The 18,383-nt window shown below is 36.8% G+C and overlaps 1 protein-coding gene and 1 long non-coding RNA gene across 2 annotated transcripts in view; one reads left to right on the top strand and one right to left on the bottom strand.

Annotated features, from left to right (window-relative positions):
• The window catches only part of tbc (trabuco), a 44,401-nt gene that overhangs the window by 3,345 nt on the left and 22,673 nt on the right, over nucleotides 1–18,383 (top strand). Inside the window, exons 3-8 of the mRNA XM_022840284.2 lie at nucleotides 1,530–1,695; nucleotides 12,776–12,958; nucleotides 13,463–13,530; nucleotides 14,072–14,268; nucleotides 17,176–17,373; nucleotides 18,173–18,361. Coding sequence (XP_022696019.1) covers nucleotides 1,530–1,695; nucleotides 12,776–12,958; nucleotides 13,463–13,530; nucleotides 14,072–14,268; nucleotides 17,176–17,373; nucleotides 18,173–18,361 — 1,001 coding nt within the window. The remainder of the gene's footprint in view (nucleotides 1–1,529; nucleotides 1,696–12,775; nucleotides 12,959–13,462; nucleotides 13,531–14,071; nucleotides 14,269–17,175; nucleotides 17,374–18,172; nucleotides 18,362–18,383) is intronic.
• The window catches only part of LOC147752956 (uncharacterized), a 4,509-nt gene continuing 3,440 nt past the window's right edge, over nucleotides 17,315–18,383 (bottom strand). The window contains exons 2-3 of the long non-coding RNA XR_015312674.1: nucleotides 17,622–17,724; nucleotides 17,315–17,384 (exon numbers count right to left, since the gene is read on the bottom strand). This is a non-coding gene — a long non-coding RNA (uncharacterized LOC147752956). The remainder of the gene's footprint in view (nucleotides 17,385–17,621; nucleotides 17,725–18,383) is intronic.

Below are 18,383 nucleotides of genomic sequence, written 5' to 3'. Positions count from 1 at the left end.
GCACTGTTTCCTGTCACAACAACCAGACGATCAAACTCGTTGGAACTTTGAAATACCAGATGGCACTATTTCCTATCGCAACTATCAGATGACCAAACTCGTTGGAGCTTTCAAGTATCAGATGGTTTTTTTCTTTACCACAACGTCCAGACGACTAAACTCATATAATAATATTAAAAAAAAAGATATATATATATTTTTTTAATTTTATTTCAACTTTTCATCTACTTCTCCCTACATGCTGCGTGTCTATACACTAGTCCTTCTTATGATCCATACAAGACGATGTTTACAGTTTCCGTACATCTCGTTCTAATAGCAAAATTAATGCGCTAAGTCGTACGCCCAATAGCAGGTTTTCCATGGAGGCAACCAAAGAACTTGCTTCAGAACAAGAAATTGCACCTAGTCTATACCTAAAAATTCATATAGAAAGCTAAGATTCACGTTGGGGCTATAAGTTTTGTTATGAATGTAAATTGTATTTGGAAATTGGAAAGCAGAGCGATGCTTGCATAAAGAAAGCTAAAAAAAGTAGGTTCCCATAACACTTTTATAGGCATATATAGATGTGAGACAAAATGTCCATGTGCTGGAAGAATACCAATAGCACAACATATATAAGTCTGACAAATTATGATTTTTGCATGTTGACTAAAACGTGTTTTTTTTTTAATTTAGAAAAGTAACTTCTGAAGCATACAGCCTTTCTACGCCAATAAATCATGCTAGTTATCAGAAAGAACAGTCGCAACATGTTTGCAAAACGCTGACGTGCAAATATTGCACACAATATTTTTTTTCGATTAGTAGGACCAGCACCTTTCGTGCTGGTCCTACTAATCGTTGAAGGAGATGTAGCATACCAGAGAATAAGTAATTAAATAAAATTCACGCCCTGCTTGTGAATTCACATTCGATGACATATATGTATCTATATTCCGAAACTACGATAGTTGTATCATTTTCTGGATGGTCAAGCTGGCTTTGGAGAACAGTGCGCATATTGTTACCGTTCCTTCTCGCTTCTCGAGCGAATATGTCAGTATCTAGACCAATCTAACCCGAGTTTTCCATTAAAATATATGGCCGACGAGTCATTACTTTTGATTTGTCTAACCTGCGAATAAGCGATTATAAGGTGTTGTCTTCCTTGATATCATGAAAAATAGCTTTTTCCCTTTAGCTTCGCCGAATAATTGACTTCTTTACACAAAATAATTTGTTGTTTATATAGCCTCATCCTTAGCCCATACCGTAGGACCAGTTGCTTTCAACACAATTATTAAATAAACGTTGGCCCGTGTAGTTCCACCCTTTATCTATATATAGTGCAATGTGGTAATCTTTAGCGATGTGCACTCACCGAATTATTACCGTGTAGATAGCTTGCCGCGAGGCGAACTCAATTTTGTAGTCTCGAGTGTTTTAGTGCATTTCAGCTGTTTTGATGATACTGGTTTTTAACTTTATTTACACAATTCGTCCATATACATGCTTTTTACACTAAACTGCTAGTTATTTTTCAGCCGCTGTGGATGCTTGTCTCTCACACGGACTTCGTCGTCGAGCACTCGGCTTATTTAAAACAAACTCGACCACGGCCCTTCTCCAGAAAATTGCAAAGAGCTTTCCTCCAGCATTTGAAGTGGTGCAGATCGTTGAACGCATTGAACATATCCAGGATGGTAACAAGTAAGTGAAATTTATAGTGTTAGCGCTCGCCCAAACATTAGGCAAGACTATAGAGCAGCCGTCTAAGACAAAATTATCGCAACGATGAACAATAGTCAGGAATAAACTCTATAGATGTAGAAATAGTTTTTGCATGTTTGCTCGGCAGTGTGTGGTACGAGGAAACAATTGGGAAATAATAATAGCAACAATGCTCGTTATTGCGTACGTTGCTTATAAGGTATTTTTTGTTATTGCATTGTTCTTGATAATACTACATGGTAGATGTGTTCTAATTTGAAATCATATGGTTACAATGGACATGTATACTCGGGTCGCATAGTCTGTATAATACGTCTATACGATAACGTTGTTTACATGCATCTTATACTGTGTCACGATTTTTGTGCTTACGACTAAGGTTAAAATAGATGTAGGTGCCATGGATTGTAGGAGCTTTGCTTATACGTAATCACGCAACCTTTATCAGTATGCATAATATATCTATATAAATGACTTTTTACGTTATACATTTATACGTTACTTTTTACGTTATACGTTTTGCGGTTAACAGGATTTTAAATGACAGTATCTTTGCCTTCAAAACTTGAACAATCATACCTGAAGGCGAAATTCGCATTATTTAAGGCCGATTCCAAAGTATATAATGGGTTACCACAATTTTTTTTAAGAGTGTGCCCCTCTGTTATTTGTTTTTCGAATCACAGTTCATTATGGATACTAAATTATACTTTGTATCGTTTAAGCCATTCAAAAAGTACTTGTATGCTGTTAACTCTTCTTTTATAAAGTATTTTATTGTATTGTATAATATCTGATTGTGTTGTTGTCGGTCGAGAATTCAGCTCAACTGTACTTGTTGTGTCTGAAATGGACGCTGAGCTAACAATTCTATCGATGAAGCAACGCTTAATTGTACTTAAATCAAACAACGTTACTGTATCTTTGTCGTTCGATTAAGTTCCGTATAATTCTCAGACTAGATAAACAGATTTTTGCAGGGTGCTTTCGATCGAGTAAATTAGTCTACAGAAAAGGAATTCCTCTGAGCTTGGTATCTAAGGCTTTTACGTCCGGTCACTAGTTTTCTTACTTTCCGTCCAAAAATCTATAAAAACTGCACAGATGGAATCGACGGCAATCGGCGACGCCATCTTATTTGGCGTAACTACTATTCGGTGAGAAAATTCTCAACGAGAAATACCTGTCTATTTAGTGTGTTTTTCATGAAACTGAATTGCTCATTATATATACAGAGTTCAAGGTTGAGACGCTTATCGTTTGCCTGATTTAATTTTTTGAATAGTTTGTTTTTAACAACAGAATCATAACGGTGTCAACCTCGGTGCCAATTTTATGATTTATTGTTTAGATGTTCCACGTTTCTGAAGTCAGATTCCGCTCTGGTTTTGCGCGATTCGACCGATCACATCGTAAGTATGAGACAACCGGAGATCATAATGTTGTCTAAATCGACGGATTTCCGACGCAAAAAACAATTCTTCTTAATCCGATCGACATTGACACAGTTGCAAAGTAACCCTAGCATAAAACTTATTGATTTTGAGCTGCGAAACGTATCGGTGTCTATGCTAGTACTAACACCCAACTACTAGTTCATCGGGTGAAGGCGATCATACGAAATGCTCCGAGTTGTCGGGTATAATTTAGGCAGTAGACGTACACACATTCTGTCATATCCTTAAACGAATTCTCAAAGTTAGGCGATGTACGGCCCTTGAAGTTGCTATCACTTGACTTCTAAATTGGCTTCCAAATTAAACCCAGATAGCTCTCTCACGGCGTACTGGTAGTTTAGCCATCCTTATTACGCCCACAACATTCACGGTTAATTATGCCAGTTTCACGTTATCGACAGCCGCTTGGATCTGTTTCTGTCCTTAACAGAGATTAATAACTTTAACGATTAACATACATTTGAACTGATAAACGTACCTACTACAACTAGCTAACTGCCTAGAGATGATTTTCATTATTATTACTACCACTATTACTTTCATCAACATCACAGCCTATCATAGAATAATCGTATACTTAGTATAATCGTATAGCTTTTTAACCCTCTAATATGTTTTAGTAGTCGTTATTAGCAGTCGTCACATAATTTCTACGTAACTAACATTTGTGTTCAAATTCTACTCTTATTTAAACACGCTTCTATTACGCCAATTACTACTGCAGAAAATTATGGAATATTTTTTTGCAAAACACCGCTATATATATATATATATATGCTCACAACTATACACCTTTGCTATAGTTCTTCGGCATCAAACTTGGCTCGCAAAAGCTTTTGACGCCACCATCCTATGCTTGACCAGGGTCCATTGTGGTAGCAGCCAATTTCATGTGCCTATCTGGTGACCAAGCACGTCTCTGATACAGCGAGGCAAACGTACAAGACGATTTCATAGCAACTGCATACACAGTTAACTTTTTTTCGCTATCGAACCAATGACCGCCCATAACTGCGAACATCGATAGTAGTTCACCACATACAATTTATTTATTCAAATATATAACAACATTTTCCGCACACTTGCTGCAGGCATTTTCATCTAAAGGTTGCACTTACTTAAATTTGCGTATCCCCACCGGTATGAGTTGAATATGCTTTCTGTATAGATCAAGAATTGTACACCTTGCCATGGGTTTTGTTAATTAGCTGTCATATTAACATTGCGTTGTCTTGCAGAAGTTGTCATAAATTTCGGCTGGTTCAAAATAAAAATGAATGGCTTTCTCCTCTGATATCTGAGTAGTATCAGTACGACCATCGCAACCCTATTAACTCTAAATATTAGTCATTCAGGATGTTTTGAAGAAGCCCCGGTAAACATTGAAAAAGTGTGATTCTTTTACAGTTTTCTTCTCCATCTGCCATCTTCATTGTTTAATAAATCAGTTGAGAAAAACAATATATGTATTATATAGATTTACCACTCTATAGATGGTCGATATCTTCACTTAACTGCTGTGGGCAATTCAAATAAATTAAATAAAGTTATTTGTAAGCAATTCGTTTCAATGTATCGCAGATTTTTTTTAATGATAATTTCTATGGTTTGCTAATAACTGCGTTACAGCAACTTTCGAATGTCAGAATTAACTGGTATTACAGTCTCACGCAAAATGTCTACTTTTTTCCGACGTTCCTTCGATCATCACGCCAGGAATCTAGTCGTATGACGACGCTCGTTACGATTCACTCGTCTGGATCAACAGTCCGATGATTCGGGGCACCATAAATACGAAAACATAGCAAAGGATGAGACTGGTCGAGAGCGCAACAAAATTGAAAACTTTCCTTTCCCATGGCTCAAGCATGTAAATAGCAGTTAGCAGCTCCCACTGAAGGTATAGCCATTTTAAGCGGCCCGTAATTGAATTATCGAAGTACTCAGGCATCTGCAAACGGAACAAACCGTTAAAAATGAATAAATGACTAAGCACAAGGTCCAGAAATTATACAATGAATATACTAAAAAGCTCCCCCACCAAAATATACTCTTCATAGACGCAATTGGAGGCACGAACGTACATCCATTTTGCAGTGCTCTTAAATGATAATTATCTAGTGAACGCATTCGATTTCATGTAATAACGAATGGGAAAAATAACGGTATGTAATTTTAGAAAATTTCCAAATAATTGATAAGAATTGCAGTACGACATATATATATATATATAGACGCAGATTATCGTCATACATAGGCAGCATTGTTGATGACCTGAAATGCACAGCTTAGCCAGAATGAAATATCAAATTTAAGGAACGGATATTGAATATTAGGATATTTTTGAAGATAATTATAGCTTAAATGTTGAAGACTCAAATCTACTCCGTTTTTTTTACGTATACAGGTTATTACATATTGTTTTATCGACGGTCCATATATCAAGTATAGCAGACCATTACCTCGAAGTTGTTCGGTCCAGTATTTTCAAACCAGATCACAGCCGATATGAGCCAAGGTGATAATTTGATCGCATGACTTAGCAATAGGATGCGATGATCCATAACATCAAACGTAATTCTATTAAACATTCAAATTGTGTAAAACTCTTCTTGAAGTTCATAGAAGCCGTGTTGTTTACAGATAAACATTGCCTAATGTGATGGCTAATGAACCTCTATAATGCTATTAGTTACCAATCTTTTTCTTGGTTTCACCCAACAGTTACAGTGGTGGTTACGTTGGATAACATCTACAGTCGCATTTTCATTCGGTGTGAGCATAAATGCCGCTTGACACGACTCGGTTCGACTATTGTTATAAAAAATTCTATATAGCCACAGCCCTGTAATTCGTTTATTTATTATATGTGCTGATTTCTACAATATAACAAGTCTGAAGAAAGTTAAAACCGTTCAAAAACCAAAGAAATATCCTGACCAGTTCTAACCTGGATACCGATACTGTTCGCTCTAAGCACTACATAGAGTACGTTCCTTCTTGCACTTCACAAAAATCTTCTGATATAGAAACAACTGAAAAAAAGCTAAGTTTGTATTTAGGGAAACAATAAAAAAATCAAAAATGGAAAAAATATTTTGCACTTTATTTTAGTATCAATTGTAATGATTATTATTAGACCGGGGCTCACGCTTGTTGAAACAAGAGGAAAGTTTTGCACTTAAGGACCATGGATAATAATATCCCTCATTATAACATTTCAATACTATACAACACTACATACAACTCTATTCGGTCTACGAAGCATATTTTTTAACAGTCTTTCCTATTTGTGAAACATGAGAATAGACGACCTCCTTCATTTGTGTGAAATACGAATTTATGATTGACATTTTCAACATACAAATAACGGCGCCATAGTGGACGACAGTATGATCTATAAACTCCAGCGAACTAGCTTTCTATAACTCGGTCAGTCTTCGGTCATATACAATTATTTCTGTATAGTATCGTCAAAAGGTGCTTCCTGAGCCCCGTAAGTGATTAATGCCGTACAGTGTGCAAATTTTAAAAAGTCATTACATTCTGTTTTACGTGTGTATGTCCATGATTTCCTTAACCGCTGATTGTTCTTTTATGAGCGATATTTCTTTGCTTGGCTGCACTGCACCTGAGTTGATGCACACGCTACTCACTGAAACCTAGATTTTGGATTAATAACGACTCATTTGTTTTTCGTCCCGGTAACTGCTGAAAATTAAAAGCTCCCTGCAAACCGTTCTTTTAGGTTGCCCGACGTCCTTTCATAGATACATAGCATTCGTCGTAAGATGAGATCGGCGTGTTGCTGCCAAAATTTTTCTATCAATAGAATATGAAGACTTATGGATGCTTAACCAACTGTACTTGGAAAATCTGCTACCTTTATCTTCAGACTCAGAATATATATATATATATATATGCCTAATTATTACTAAGTCACCGTGATTACATAACCCTTAAGGGTAGCTTTATTTCGCGTATAATTAAGCGAGTTTATAAAACATGATCTCCTTCGTAACCTTTTGTTTTAGAAAAAAAATTGGGCTCCGATATAAAATAATATATATTTTTTAATATTATTATATTAATATAATAATGAGTTTTTCTTAGTTTAAAGTAAGCGTTGTTCTACACTCCTTCTTTAGCAGTAAGGAAATAAAAACTTTCTTGTCTTCTACTATGTATCACTACCTATTCAGTTCCTGAGATTGCTTTCCGACCCAGCAGATTTGATACATCATGCGATTTATGATCCCTCTTAACAAACCAACAATATGACATTAAATGTTACAGAAACCCAATCTGCAGCACTAAAATGACTTGCTGTTCCAAAGCTTACTCTTCTCTATGTGGCTTTCATCGTATCTATCGCATCTATGCATTTTTACGTTCAGAAACCTTTTTCCAAGAAAGTTGCACGCTCGAGTCGGTCATCATCACGTTTTTATCGTTTTTAAACAATGCTTTCCTGCAGGGACAATGTAAAAGGGATTGTCCTACGAGAAACCCGCCGAAAGGCTAATAATACTACAATCGCAGCAATAAGTCGACCCGATGACTTTTATGGATATTTACCATGCTGCGGAATATGCGTTTAATATGCATCAGCGTGTAAGACTACCTTTTGAATCTTGCCAGTGACAAGTGCTACAGAAGCGCAGAAATGTTACTATAAACAAAATAATCACATCAAATATAACGGGTATCCGAAAAAGTAGCAAGTTAATAGTACCCCCTTTACTCGACACAGGCACACCCTGCGAACTCTCTTTAAAAAGCACTGCACAGGTTTTGTAAAATGTAACTGTACTGATATCATTGCAGTGCGTATAGTACGTAAAAAAGCGTCTTCGCTCCGTCCGAGTGCACTCAGATTGGTAATCGCCGAAGCTGGTGCTTGGCATCGATGCCTAGATATTATCTATTTCTTTCAGTGTCAATGGCATAGCTACTGATGCAAAATTGCCATCTAGCTGTCTTGTCACGTTGTGCTCTCCATTCAGTTCCACTTAGCTTGCATAAGCAACATATCTTGTTGAAGGCACGGGACACAGTCGGTGTCGTCGTCAGTGCCCTTATGTTCACACAAAAGGCTCTCTTTTCATCACTATACGCCCTCTACAACATCCTTAGCCCTCGCTGACTGGCACGGTTTCATTGTCATCATTGTCGCTGCTTGAAAGATCCCTCAGCTACGAACCCACATCCTACACTAAAGCTCCCAGCTTTCCAATGGGTAAGAAAACAGCTTGCACCAGCATTCTGATTAAGTGAGGCGGCATGGTCCATTCAGCGGCGAGAAACAATGAGCGAGGAAAAACAAATGTATTTGCTAACATTAAATATAGTAAAAATAAAAAACAGATGTGTCGAAGAAGTTCGCCACCGTTAAGAATAGACGATGCCTGCAGTAAAAATAGGGTTAGCGAAAAAGCAAAAATAAGCAACGCTAGTGGACAAAGTATGTACGTATAACAAACAAAAATATTATAATGATAATACAATAGTAATGTCAGTAAGTAGTAGATAGTATTATTAATTATAACTGTAGCTTAGACTAAGTCATTTGAAATGAAAAACAGATAAAACTAGTAATTCGGGTCGATGAGTCGACTAAAGTGGCGATCACCCATTGTTCCTAAAAGCCACAATGAGAACAGAAGGGTTAGACTAGCTTATCACCGTCCTATGAGTTATTTAAAATTTCAAAAACTCATATTTTATTCTTATAAGTATAAAGTAAGTAATAGTTAAAAGCCACAGTGGAATGAGACACAATAATAAGAAAAATTAAGTGTTGTCGTGGTAGTGCGGGTTATTCTGGACTTGACAGAAGCTGGGATTCATCAAGACGTAAAGTGATATGACGACAGTTTATCAAATCACCTCGTAACGATCTGGAATATGTACTTTTTTATCAGTCATTGTAAAACAGATCTGATTATTATCTATTCACCAACAGAACCTCATATCGAAAGCACTTTATATCACGATATATTTTAAGCCTCTATTGCACATTCGAGGTATACTTTAAGCCTTTGAAATGAGACCTACATTTAAGTCAGATACGGTGCAAATAACGAAAAAATAATTCTGTGGCTTATTCATTATGGTCTGGCACACCGCCTGGAGCATTTCTTACTTTATCCTACATAAACTTAATGTTAAAAGTTCCTAGAAAAGACAGTCTTCTAAGATTACACAATTTTTTAATCGTGATATAATTTTCAGTTCTCACTGACCCTGTCCTAGCGATCTATTGCCAATCATATTGGTAGCAGGAGTATGATATACATGCAAAAATTAGTTCTCTAGCTTGTAATAATATTTTTATTATTTTTTAGCTTTTTAATTCAATTATTTCTACTACAATAGAAATATTTTCGTTTTACCTAAACTCCTTCCTCTGCGTATTGTAAACATGTGTAAACAATCACTTCGGTTTTTGTAGCAAAGTGCTCAACATATTTAATACCATCCGAGGCACTGAATTTAGGGTTTCCTGCTCTGTAAAAAAAATAGTGCCAGGCTTAAGCGAAGATAACTTCAATCGATGACATTGAAATATGAGAACGTATTTGCACAGAGTTTTACAGTTGCTAAGTTCTACTCTAAGCTTTTCCTTCGTCAGTAAAACAGCAGTCGAAGTATGCATCATTGGACGACCCCAAGGTATTCGGAATGCAAATACATTCAAAGTGTATATAAATTGCTGCGTCGAAGGTCGGATCAACTTTGGCGAGTCATTTGCAGCGGGCACTCATTCGTCCCGTACACCCAGTCGCAAAAAAAAAGCCAATTTTTTCGAGAACAAATGAACAGACTCGTAATAGCGTAAAACACTAGATCATTTTTGAAACTGAAGCGAAGATCAATTATTATCCAATATATCTAAGCTAGGCAAAGTGTCAAACATAGCTTTTTTCGTTCGAAATTGAAGATTCCTATTATTGCTAGTTTTCATGCAGCTCCTGAAAAATCCGGAGAAATTTTTTATGGGGCGACCCAAAGGTTTTCAATAGAATTTATATCTGAAAATCAATTTTTTATTTGGAGCCACTTAGATTTTTTCTGCAGAAAATAGAGACCGTTTTTTTCGGTAAGCAAAATATCAATTATTTGTGTCGTTTAGATAAACATTAATAGTTAGTCTATCTGAAATTTTATGCACCATTCGCACTTTTTAGGACCATTTCATATTTTTGTCTGCTACTGGTATAAAATTTAATCCGCTTGAATATTTTGTGTTTAAATGACATTTTAACAATTAGCGCTTTAGGCCCCAAGTTAAGGTTTTAGTCATGTTAAATGGTGATTATGTTCAATAATCATGACCGTAGGAAACGGCAGTGCTACTACATGCCACAAGAAATCGTTGCATTTACGGCTCCTACGTTCGGTCCGGGTCAACCCTGGAACATCTGTAGTACGTGAAACCGATAACAGGCACTGCCAGTGAAACAGCTGTACTTGACTGTACTGCAAGCTGACATGTTGAGCAGGAATACATTTCCTATTGCCAACTGTAAACGTATAACATCTCAAGTAGCGAACCATCATTGTATTTTCTTACGTTACTATATACTGGTATCCGTGTGGTAAAGCCATAACGATTTAACACTAGAAACTTCCAAAATGACGTTGTCAAGCATCTTGTCGGATTCACTGAAATCCGTCTACACAGATACGTCTTATGAAACCACTTCGTTTGTTATTAAAACCATTATGTTTGCAGTATACATTTTATAGCGTACTTCGTGTTGGGTTCGAAGGAGCGCACACATCATTGCATACGAGAGAAAAAAATTATATCTGAAATTATTTTTGCAACACCTGCTTTTATTTTACTCAACTTTCCTAAAGCGAGCTCTGATTTTTTTCTATTCTTTCGTTATTTTAGACAAAAACTTGATTTTACGTCAGTTCCTAGAAAAACCTTGGTTTCTTTTGTCTGAATAAGTACCACTTTTCACGTTCATGTCACGGTTCTAATGAGTCCTATGGGCATCTCGCAAATCCGCAATAGCTGGGAAAATACTCATAACTGTCAGAAGATTAAGCTGAAATGCTTTCAAGAACTAAGACATGCAGTATATATAAAATCTAAGCATTTCTTTCTTAATTTAAAAATAATGGCATAATTTATGTACTTTTCGACATTTTAAAGCTAGTCTGTCGAACCCGGTATAAATTGTAACCTAACTTTCTTCGGCGCTCAAATATAAGTACATAATTTTTAATATTGCAAACTTCTGCTGAGAAATCGCAAATGTTTTGGAACGAGGTTCTCTTTTATTCAGTGGCAGTATTTTTCTAACATAATAACAATTGTTCAGTAGAATTAAACACGCCCTCAGAAGCATCCAACGAAAACCTAAACCCTATGTTGGATAGTATTAGAACTGTATGTGAAGTGTAAGTAGTTTTTTATTAAACGAGGGATTCATTGTATCGACATGTGCTTTAACGGTGAATGAACTATAAATTTTTCGCATAGAAGATTTTGAACGAAGCCTCGAAGGAATTGTTTGATCCACACTGCTCTGATAGTCGGAAGCACGTTCTTAAAAAAGCTTGACTTGCTTGCTAAAAGCTACATGGTTAACCGCATACATAATAAAATTATATGTAAGTACTTCCGATTAATCGCGAATTAAATCGCTGGGTAAATTACTCACACTGCTTAATTGACGCTGCTATCTCCCACTGTGGCTTTGTCATTCGTTAACCAGTAAGATCTCTGCAAGTGCCTCTTGACAGTAACATTCACTTACAGGCCTGGGCACATTACCGTCTATCCAAAACTTGTCTTTTGGAAGTGGCAACCAAAAAACGGTCGGCTTATGTTATTCCAATAACGTTTTGCACATCGTATAACCAACCTCTAGCAGGCGGCACAACACCCTCTTGCTGGCCTTGATGATAATGATGATTTCTTGACCAGTTTAGACATTGCGTATGCTCAGCACTGGGTGGTCTTTAAATGCACACTAATTCAGATATAACTTGAAGCCTGTGGCGCTCCAGTAAGTCCTTATTACCTCTTCAATGGCATGAGTTGAGTATTCTTGAGGAGCACTACTTCGACAATTAACCGATTCTGATTTCAAGGATGACATCTAGTCATATGAATAAGTGGCTAAATATAATATTTATGCAGAATTAGGGAAACGGTTCATTCTAATCTCAACAGAAGCGAACCTCATAATTGTAATAAAATCCGGATACACCTCAGCATTTAGATTTTACAGCGCTGTCATTGGAATTAGTGTATATTGGCAAGACCCGTTGTCTACACCATTGCTATACGGAACGCAACTATGACGCAAACAGACCTTTTTAAACGCTACTGCTATTAACCACAGGTCTTTGCTTATATGTCATGCATATTACTTGCCTTAGGAGTTAAATGTTGAATGACCACTTGATTAAAAGACAAGCATTTACTACTGAAATTGGGTAAATGACTGTAGTTGGAAAAAAACAATGACATGTCAAAAAAAAAGACCATGGAAGAAAAAGATGCTCTGCGTGTACATGCTAGGATAAAGTACTTTAATAATTACTGAAATTCTGCGTGATTTCCTGCTCTGATAAAGACGGTCTTCCTCATCCGGGGACAGCACGTCAGGTACTCCGCAACGTCAGGCAACTTCCAGTGCCTCAGGCTCCGGAAAAAATCGTTCAGTTGCCGCGGTCGGTATACGTTACTTGTGGATTCGTGTGGCCCTGTTCGAGAAGCACCTCGCCAAACTCGTCGATTATCTCGTAGAAAATGCCAGGTAGAGAACGAAATTGCACCAAACAAACCTATGTAGATACTTTTGATTATCTTAAAGAACTCGTTTCAGGTAGAATATTTGATAATTAAAGTGTGAGAGAAGCAGCGACATGTAGCTACATCAGCTTCCCAGGCAACAAACGAAATGACTAAGGTTCCTGTCTATTCTTCGACTAAGAGCTAAGTTCGGTTAAGCATTATTGGTTTTTAAATTTACAATGTAGGTACCTTTTTATTATGTCAAAGGGGGCAAGACATGGTGTATACAATACAGGCAAAAATGATTCATCTTGATTATACATTCAAACATTTGGCAAGCTAGTGGACATTAAGGTATTATAATTATTTGAATTTAATGATTCAAATAAATATACAGCTGTTTTTAATTACAGGTTTCCAAACTTTAAAAATCCTGCCATTGCAGGTAGCTCAAACGTAAGCAGCACACATAGGAGTAAGTATATGGAGTAAATTTAGGGTTTGGTTTTTATTGATTCACTTTCAGTAAATATTATGAGAAGGATGCTCTTGTTGCTGACCCCGTATCCGGACAAATACTCGCTTCACTTCTTGGTAAACACGCGAATTCTATATTCTATAGTAAATTCTCTTTTTTTTCTGATTCGCTACTGCCTTTACTACTTTGTTATTCAATTTATCTGCATGTAAAAATTTTTGTGTTCCACATTAGAAGTAACGTGTGGACAAATATTCTCTAGAGATAATAACATTTTTTTGCAGTTGCCTAGCTTTGACAAATATCTAATGAACTCAGTTTAATATAGAATGATGAACGCAGTGAACCAGCGAAATAGCTTTTTTGATCCGTTCGGAATAGAAACATTCTCTTTACTATACTTATTATATGTAAAATAGCCAAATACCATGATTTTAAGATAAATATAATAGCAATTAACAGATACTTTAACATATATTTTCTGTGTTAGATTAAACAATAGCTGAACAAAGTCGTCTACGATTTGTTCGCACTATTTCGAGATCACTAATGTCGGCAACGATTACTGTTGACTAAATGACGATTCGTCTATCGAAGAATTACATAATAATTTAATCCGTACACTTTATGATAAATTCATGCTTGCAACTTCACCAGTTGGACCCTGTGCATTAGACTATTCTCGTATGAAGACCCAAGATCACTTCTGGACGGATCCTCCAGCTGATGAGCTCTTACAGCGTCATAAACTAAGTAATGCGCTCGGTGGGTCGATAATGCCGCAACAAAACAGACAGGGTACCCACCCTAAGCCGACAACACCACCTAATGCATCTAAGCGACCCACACTAAGTGTACGTAGCATCAAAAGAGACATTTTGATAGCTATCTTTAAAATAAAAAAAAAAAAATATATATATATATATATATATAAATTATCTTTATTTGATTCGGCCTGATAAGAAACCATTGTCGAAAACGACACATCTGGAAACAATCATCTTATCATAAAATAAAAAAAAAAACTCCGTAAACTTCAATGCAAGCTCAGGTTTAACGACTTTTTGAGTAGTTATCATAGAAATAATTAATAATTTGCGGGACATCTAACTGTAGAAGTTGCTATTTTTGCTTTTCAAATTTCAATGGTCAGCGAATTGGATTCCGGGAAACGATTCGATTTTTTTTTTTATTAGCTTATTTTAGGGTATGTGGCATAGCCTAAGCAGACTAAACGGAGCTCGTGGAAATTATTAAATATGCTGAATCGAATATCGTAGTCCGTGATTATATGGTGATAAGTCCATGTATTGTGGCGGGCGCCATTATCGGCCCAACGATACAATCTAACACACGAAAAGGTTGATGTTTTTTCTACAAATAGACGCCCTCGCCGTTAGATCCCGCCTTATGCTACGTCGCACTGAATCTATCGCGTGCTAAAATCGTTCTCAACTTCGTCGTTTTCTACTGCTGCTGCCGCTGCTAAGTCTCCAATGGCATTTTATATAGATATATTATTTTAAGGGTGAAATATTTGTTACACAATAAATTGAAAATGATCGCGATAAAGAAAGTTTCACTTATACACTTCCGACAACGTATACACGTAAAACTTAGTCATATTTTCAAATTTTGTAAAAGCGGCTCAAAACCTCATTTAAAATCTGAAGCCAAACCTACGCAAGTGTCGATTTTTATAAACTAATGAATAACTATTGCTAGCGAAAGCTTCGTTTTATACACAGAATTTGCACGCAAAGCGTAGTACCCGCAATTATGTTTACACTTAGCAAATGGGTAACACTGCAAGTCATGCTATACGATGATGTATGTTTACGTGTAATTGGCTTGGTTTTAGCATACCATTGAGTCTGTTCATATACTAAAGAAAAATAAACATCGACCGACATCATGATCTTAGGCCTTAGGCCTTCCCATGCTAGATGATTTGATGCAGTTTTCACTAAAAATCAATCGAAATCTACTGGTGTAAACAAGCCGACTACCTAAATTCAACCATTAAATGTTCTCAACTGTTCGTATTCACACGAAGGGCAACACTACGCCTGAATATCTAAGTGTAGACTATACGGAAAAGGCATCTCCTGCTTCTAGTCTTCTATGTTTCATGATCTCAAACGATACGATATTAGATATTGATTTAATTCGAAGTGTATCATATAATGAGGTAGTCACCTAACTCCGAGAAAAGGTTTCTGAATACAGAAACACCGCAGGATGCAAGTTCAAGCGGTGGGGCATGGTTGGACTAAACGATCTTACGAATGTCCTTCCCCTAGCAGTCGCAAAAAAGCGCCGGAAGCCAACCCAAAGACATTTACGACAGAAACATCGACAAGTCCGCTTCGAAAGGCTAAAAAGGGCTTATGATTTTAGGTTACGTAGGTACAACATCTGAAACGAATTTATTCAAGATCCTACTTGGCAAGACTTTTCATTTTGTTCAATGAATGGAATTTACTAGCTAGTAAAAAAAACGTTGCAACGATGAAACTGCTTCTAGAGAAAGGACCGCTACAAAAATGAGAAAAAAATATAACACACCTCGATTGAAGTTCTAGAAGAAGCACCGAGTGAACAAACAATTACCAATCATGGATAAGACATGTGCGTCAGACAATCTAACTGGGTACAACTCAATGAAACTAATCAAGCACACGTGTGTTAGCGAATTAATATCCGATAAAATAGCAGCAAACAGTTTGTTTCTTTAAGATCATCCTAAGGTCAGGTGGAATAAGGAAACTAAGATCCGGGGGGAATTATTAGCCACTCAGGCTTCGACTTTATTCTTGCGCAAAAAAACAATAACAAAGGCTGAACACCGAATAGCTTTCTTTCAAATGCCTCAGACATTTGTAACGACGAGCAACGCGATAACAAGCTAATGACATGGAGGCACAGCGTTTCAGTCACTTTATATATCTGCGAAACCGTAGAACACGGCAAGCAAAACAGAAGAACAAAGTCTGTTTGGAGAAAATGCCTATGCTAGCAATGAACCCAACTCACTCGACAATTATTTATTATTTACATTTATATATATTATTTATATATTTAATATATATTTATATAATTAACGTGGTAAAGCTGTACTACTAATTGGAGTTGTTTCTCATGCTCAATGAATGATTTTGTTGAAGGCTATATAATGGTAAAAGAAGCAGAAGTCGGGTTGAGCAATCAATTAATTCGGCAGTATTACTACCAGCGCAAATTGCATAGCTGTTTATTACGTGAAAAAGCCGCCGTTTATGGCCTGAACAGAGACTAGGACGATTTTTAACTGTAAAGTGCTTATGGATAAAATTTAACGAACGCGTTTAGCTTTTTGTCTTGCCTAGTTTTTTATTCTAACACACGTTAAAGTGGTTACCAATCCTGCAACTGTCCCCCCCTCTCTCTATAAGAAACAGAGAAAGTATTTTATATATATCTATATTAGGTTAGATAAACGTCTTTTGACAGTTTACCAAAGGGTTTTCATCATACGCCTATTGAAGTGGTAGGAGAAAAAAACAAGGGCAAAATAGAGTGACATAAAGACTCAAACTGTCGAACGACTTTTGCTTCACGTTATATATAACCATCTATATAATTAGCCATTTCCTTATTGCTATTAGGTATTATCTTTATTGTCTTTGAGAGTGGAACACGAACTGGCCTTGGAGTTCGACTATATCAGCACACATTGATGAATATGTTCTATAACGTAAGACGTGTCTGTGACGTTACAGTATCGACGAGCAGCCGGCAGCAGCAGTGAGGATTCCGTTAGTGGCCGTGTATTTCAGTCGGGACCAGGTACTGGAAGCGGTAGCACAGGAAGTGTTGGAAGTGTGGGAACGAACCAGGCACGTGATTACGTCGAAAGTCTCCATCAAAACCCCCGCTCAACGCTGATTTATGGAAAAAATAATGTTGTTGTCCACCCGGTACGGTTCAACTAAGGGCAGCGTAAACATAAATGAATTGCGGATCAGCAAAGTACCTATATAACCCCTAACATATTTTAGAAATTTTTTTCGATTATTGGAACCGCACAATAAGTAATGTATATATGCAAACAGCAACATCTCCTGAGAGCACAAGGACAAAAGGTCAATGTCGACGATGCGTTGATTTGTTTGCAGTAAAGATCGAAATCGTTTGTTCCAACTGTAGAGGTTTGCAATGAAGTTACCTGGCTTCCTTCGAATGAGACCAAAGTGTACAATCCAACGTGTTTAGATAGAACTACACCGACTTGGACTTGATCATTAAAACTTAGACGGACGCAGTATTTCCTGTAAATACGACGTCCAGGTAAAATTTTGGATTAAATGTTCATAAAAAAAACTTCGATAATGCCATTTCTATGGTAGCTTTCTTATGGGTGACAGAGGAATTTTTGTCCGTAAAATACTCAATATGTAATTCTTAGTTGGAAGGGTTTCCTATGCCTATGACTAACTAATGACTACTTTTTTTAATCAGCTCCGTTCTCAACAGTTAACAACTTCATGCAGCCTGTATCTATTAAAAAGTACAGGAGTAACGGAAATTAAAAACGATACGGTCCGCACGCACAACAATATACTTAGCATTTAATGTCAATGCTAATTAAATGCATGTAGGATAAAAAAAAAACATTTTTTTGTTAAAGAGCGCTGTCTGTATTGATGAAGAATTGGAATATAATGGGCATTTTTACAAATTCGCTTTATCCATGTTCAAATTTGCACCTGTATGTAGCACAACTGCCCAGAGCCCTTGCGAGGCTATTTATCGCTGCATCACGAACCGTCTGCGGCCGGACTTGTACTCAAATGGACTCCGAATCAGCTCATGAATGGCAGTGGCGATTCGACGACAGGTGCTCCATGTGAATATAGCAACGGCTCTGCGGCCACTCATTCCATCTACTGGGAACATGCGATCAAGGTGGGAGCCCAGACCAAAAAAA

This window comes from Varroa jacobsoni, unplaced genomic scaffold (assembly GCF_002532875.2).
Source record: "Varroa jacobsoni isolate VJ856 unplaced genomic scaffold, vjacob_1.0 scaffold_855, whole genome shotgun sequence".
NCBI classification, from domain to species: domain Eukaryota; kingdom Metazoa; phylum Arthropoda; class Arachnida; order Mesostigmata; family Varroidae; genus Varroa; species Varroa jacobsoni.
The sequence above is the reverse complement of the archived record's forward strand: the minus strand, read 5'-3'. Positions and strand labels throughout refer to the sequence as shown.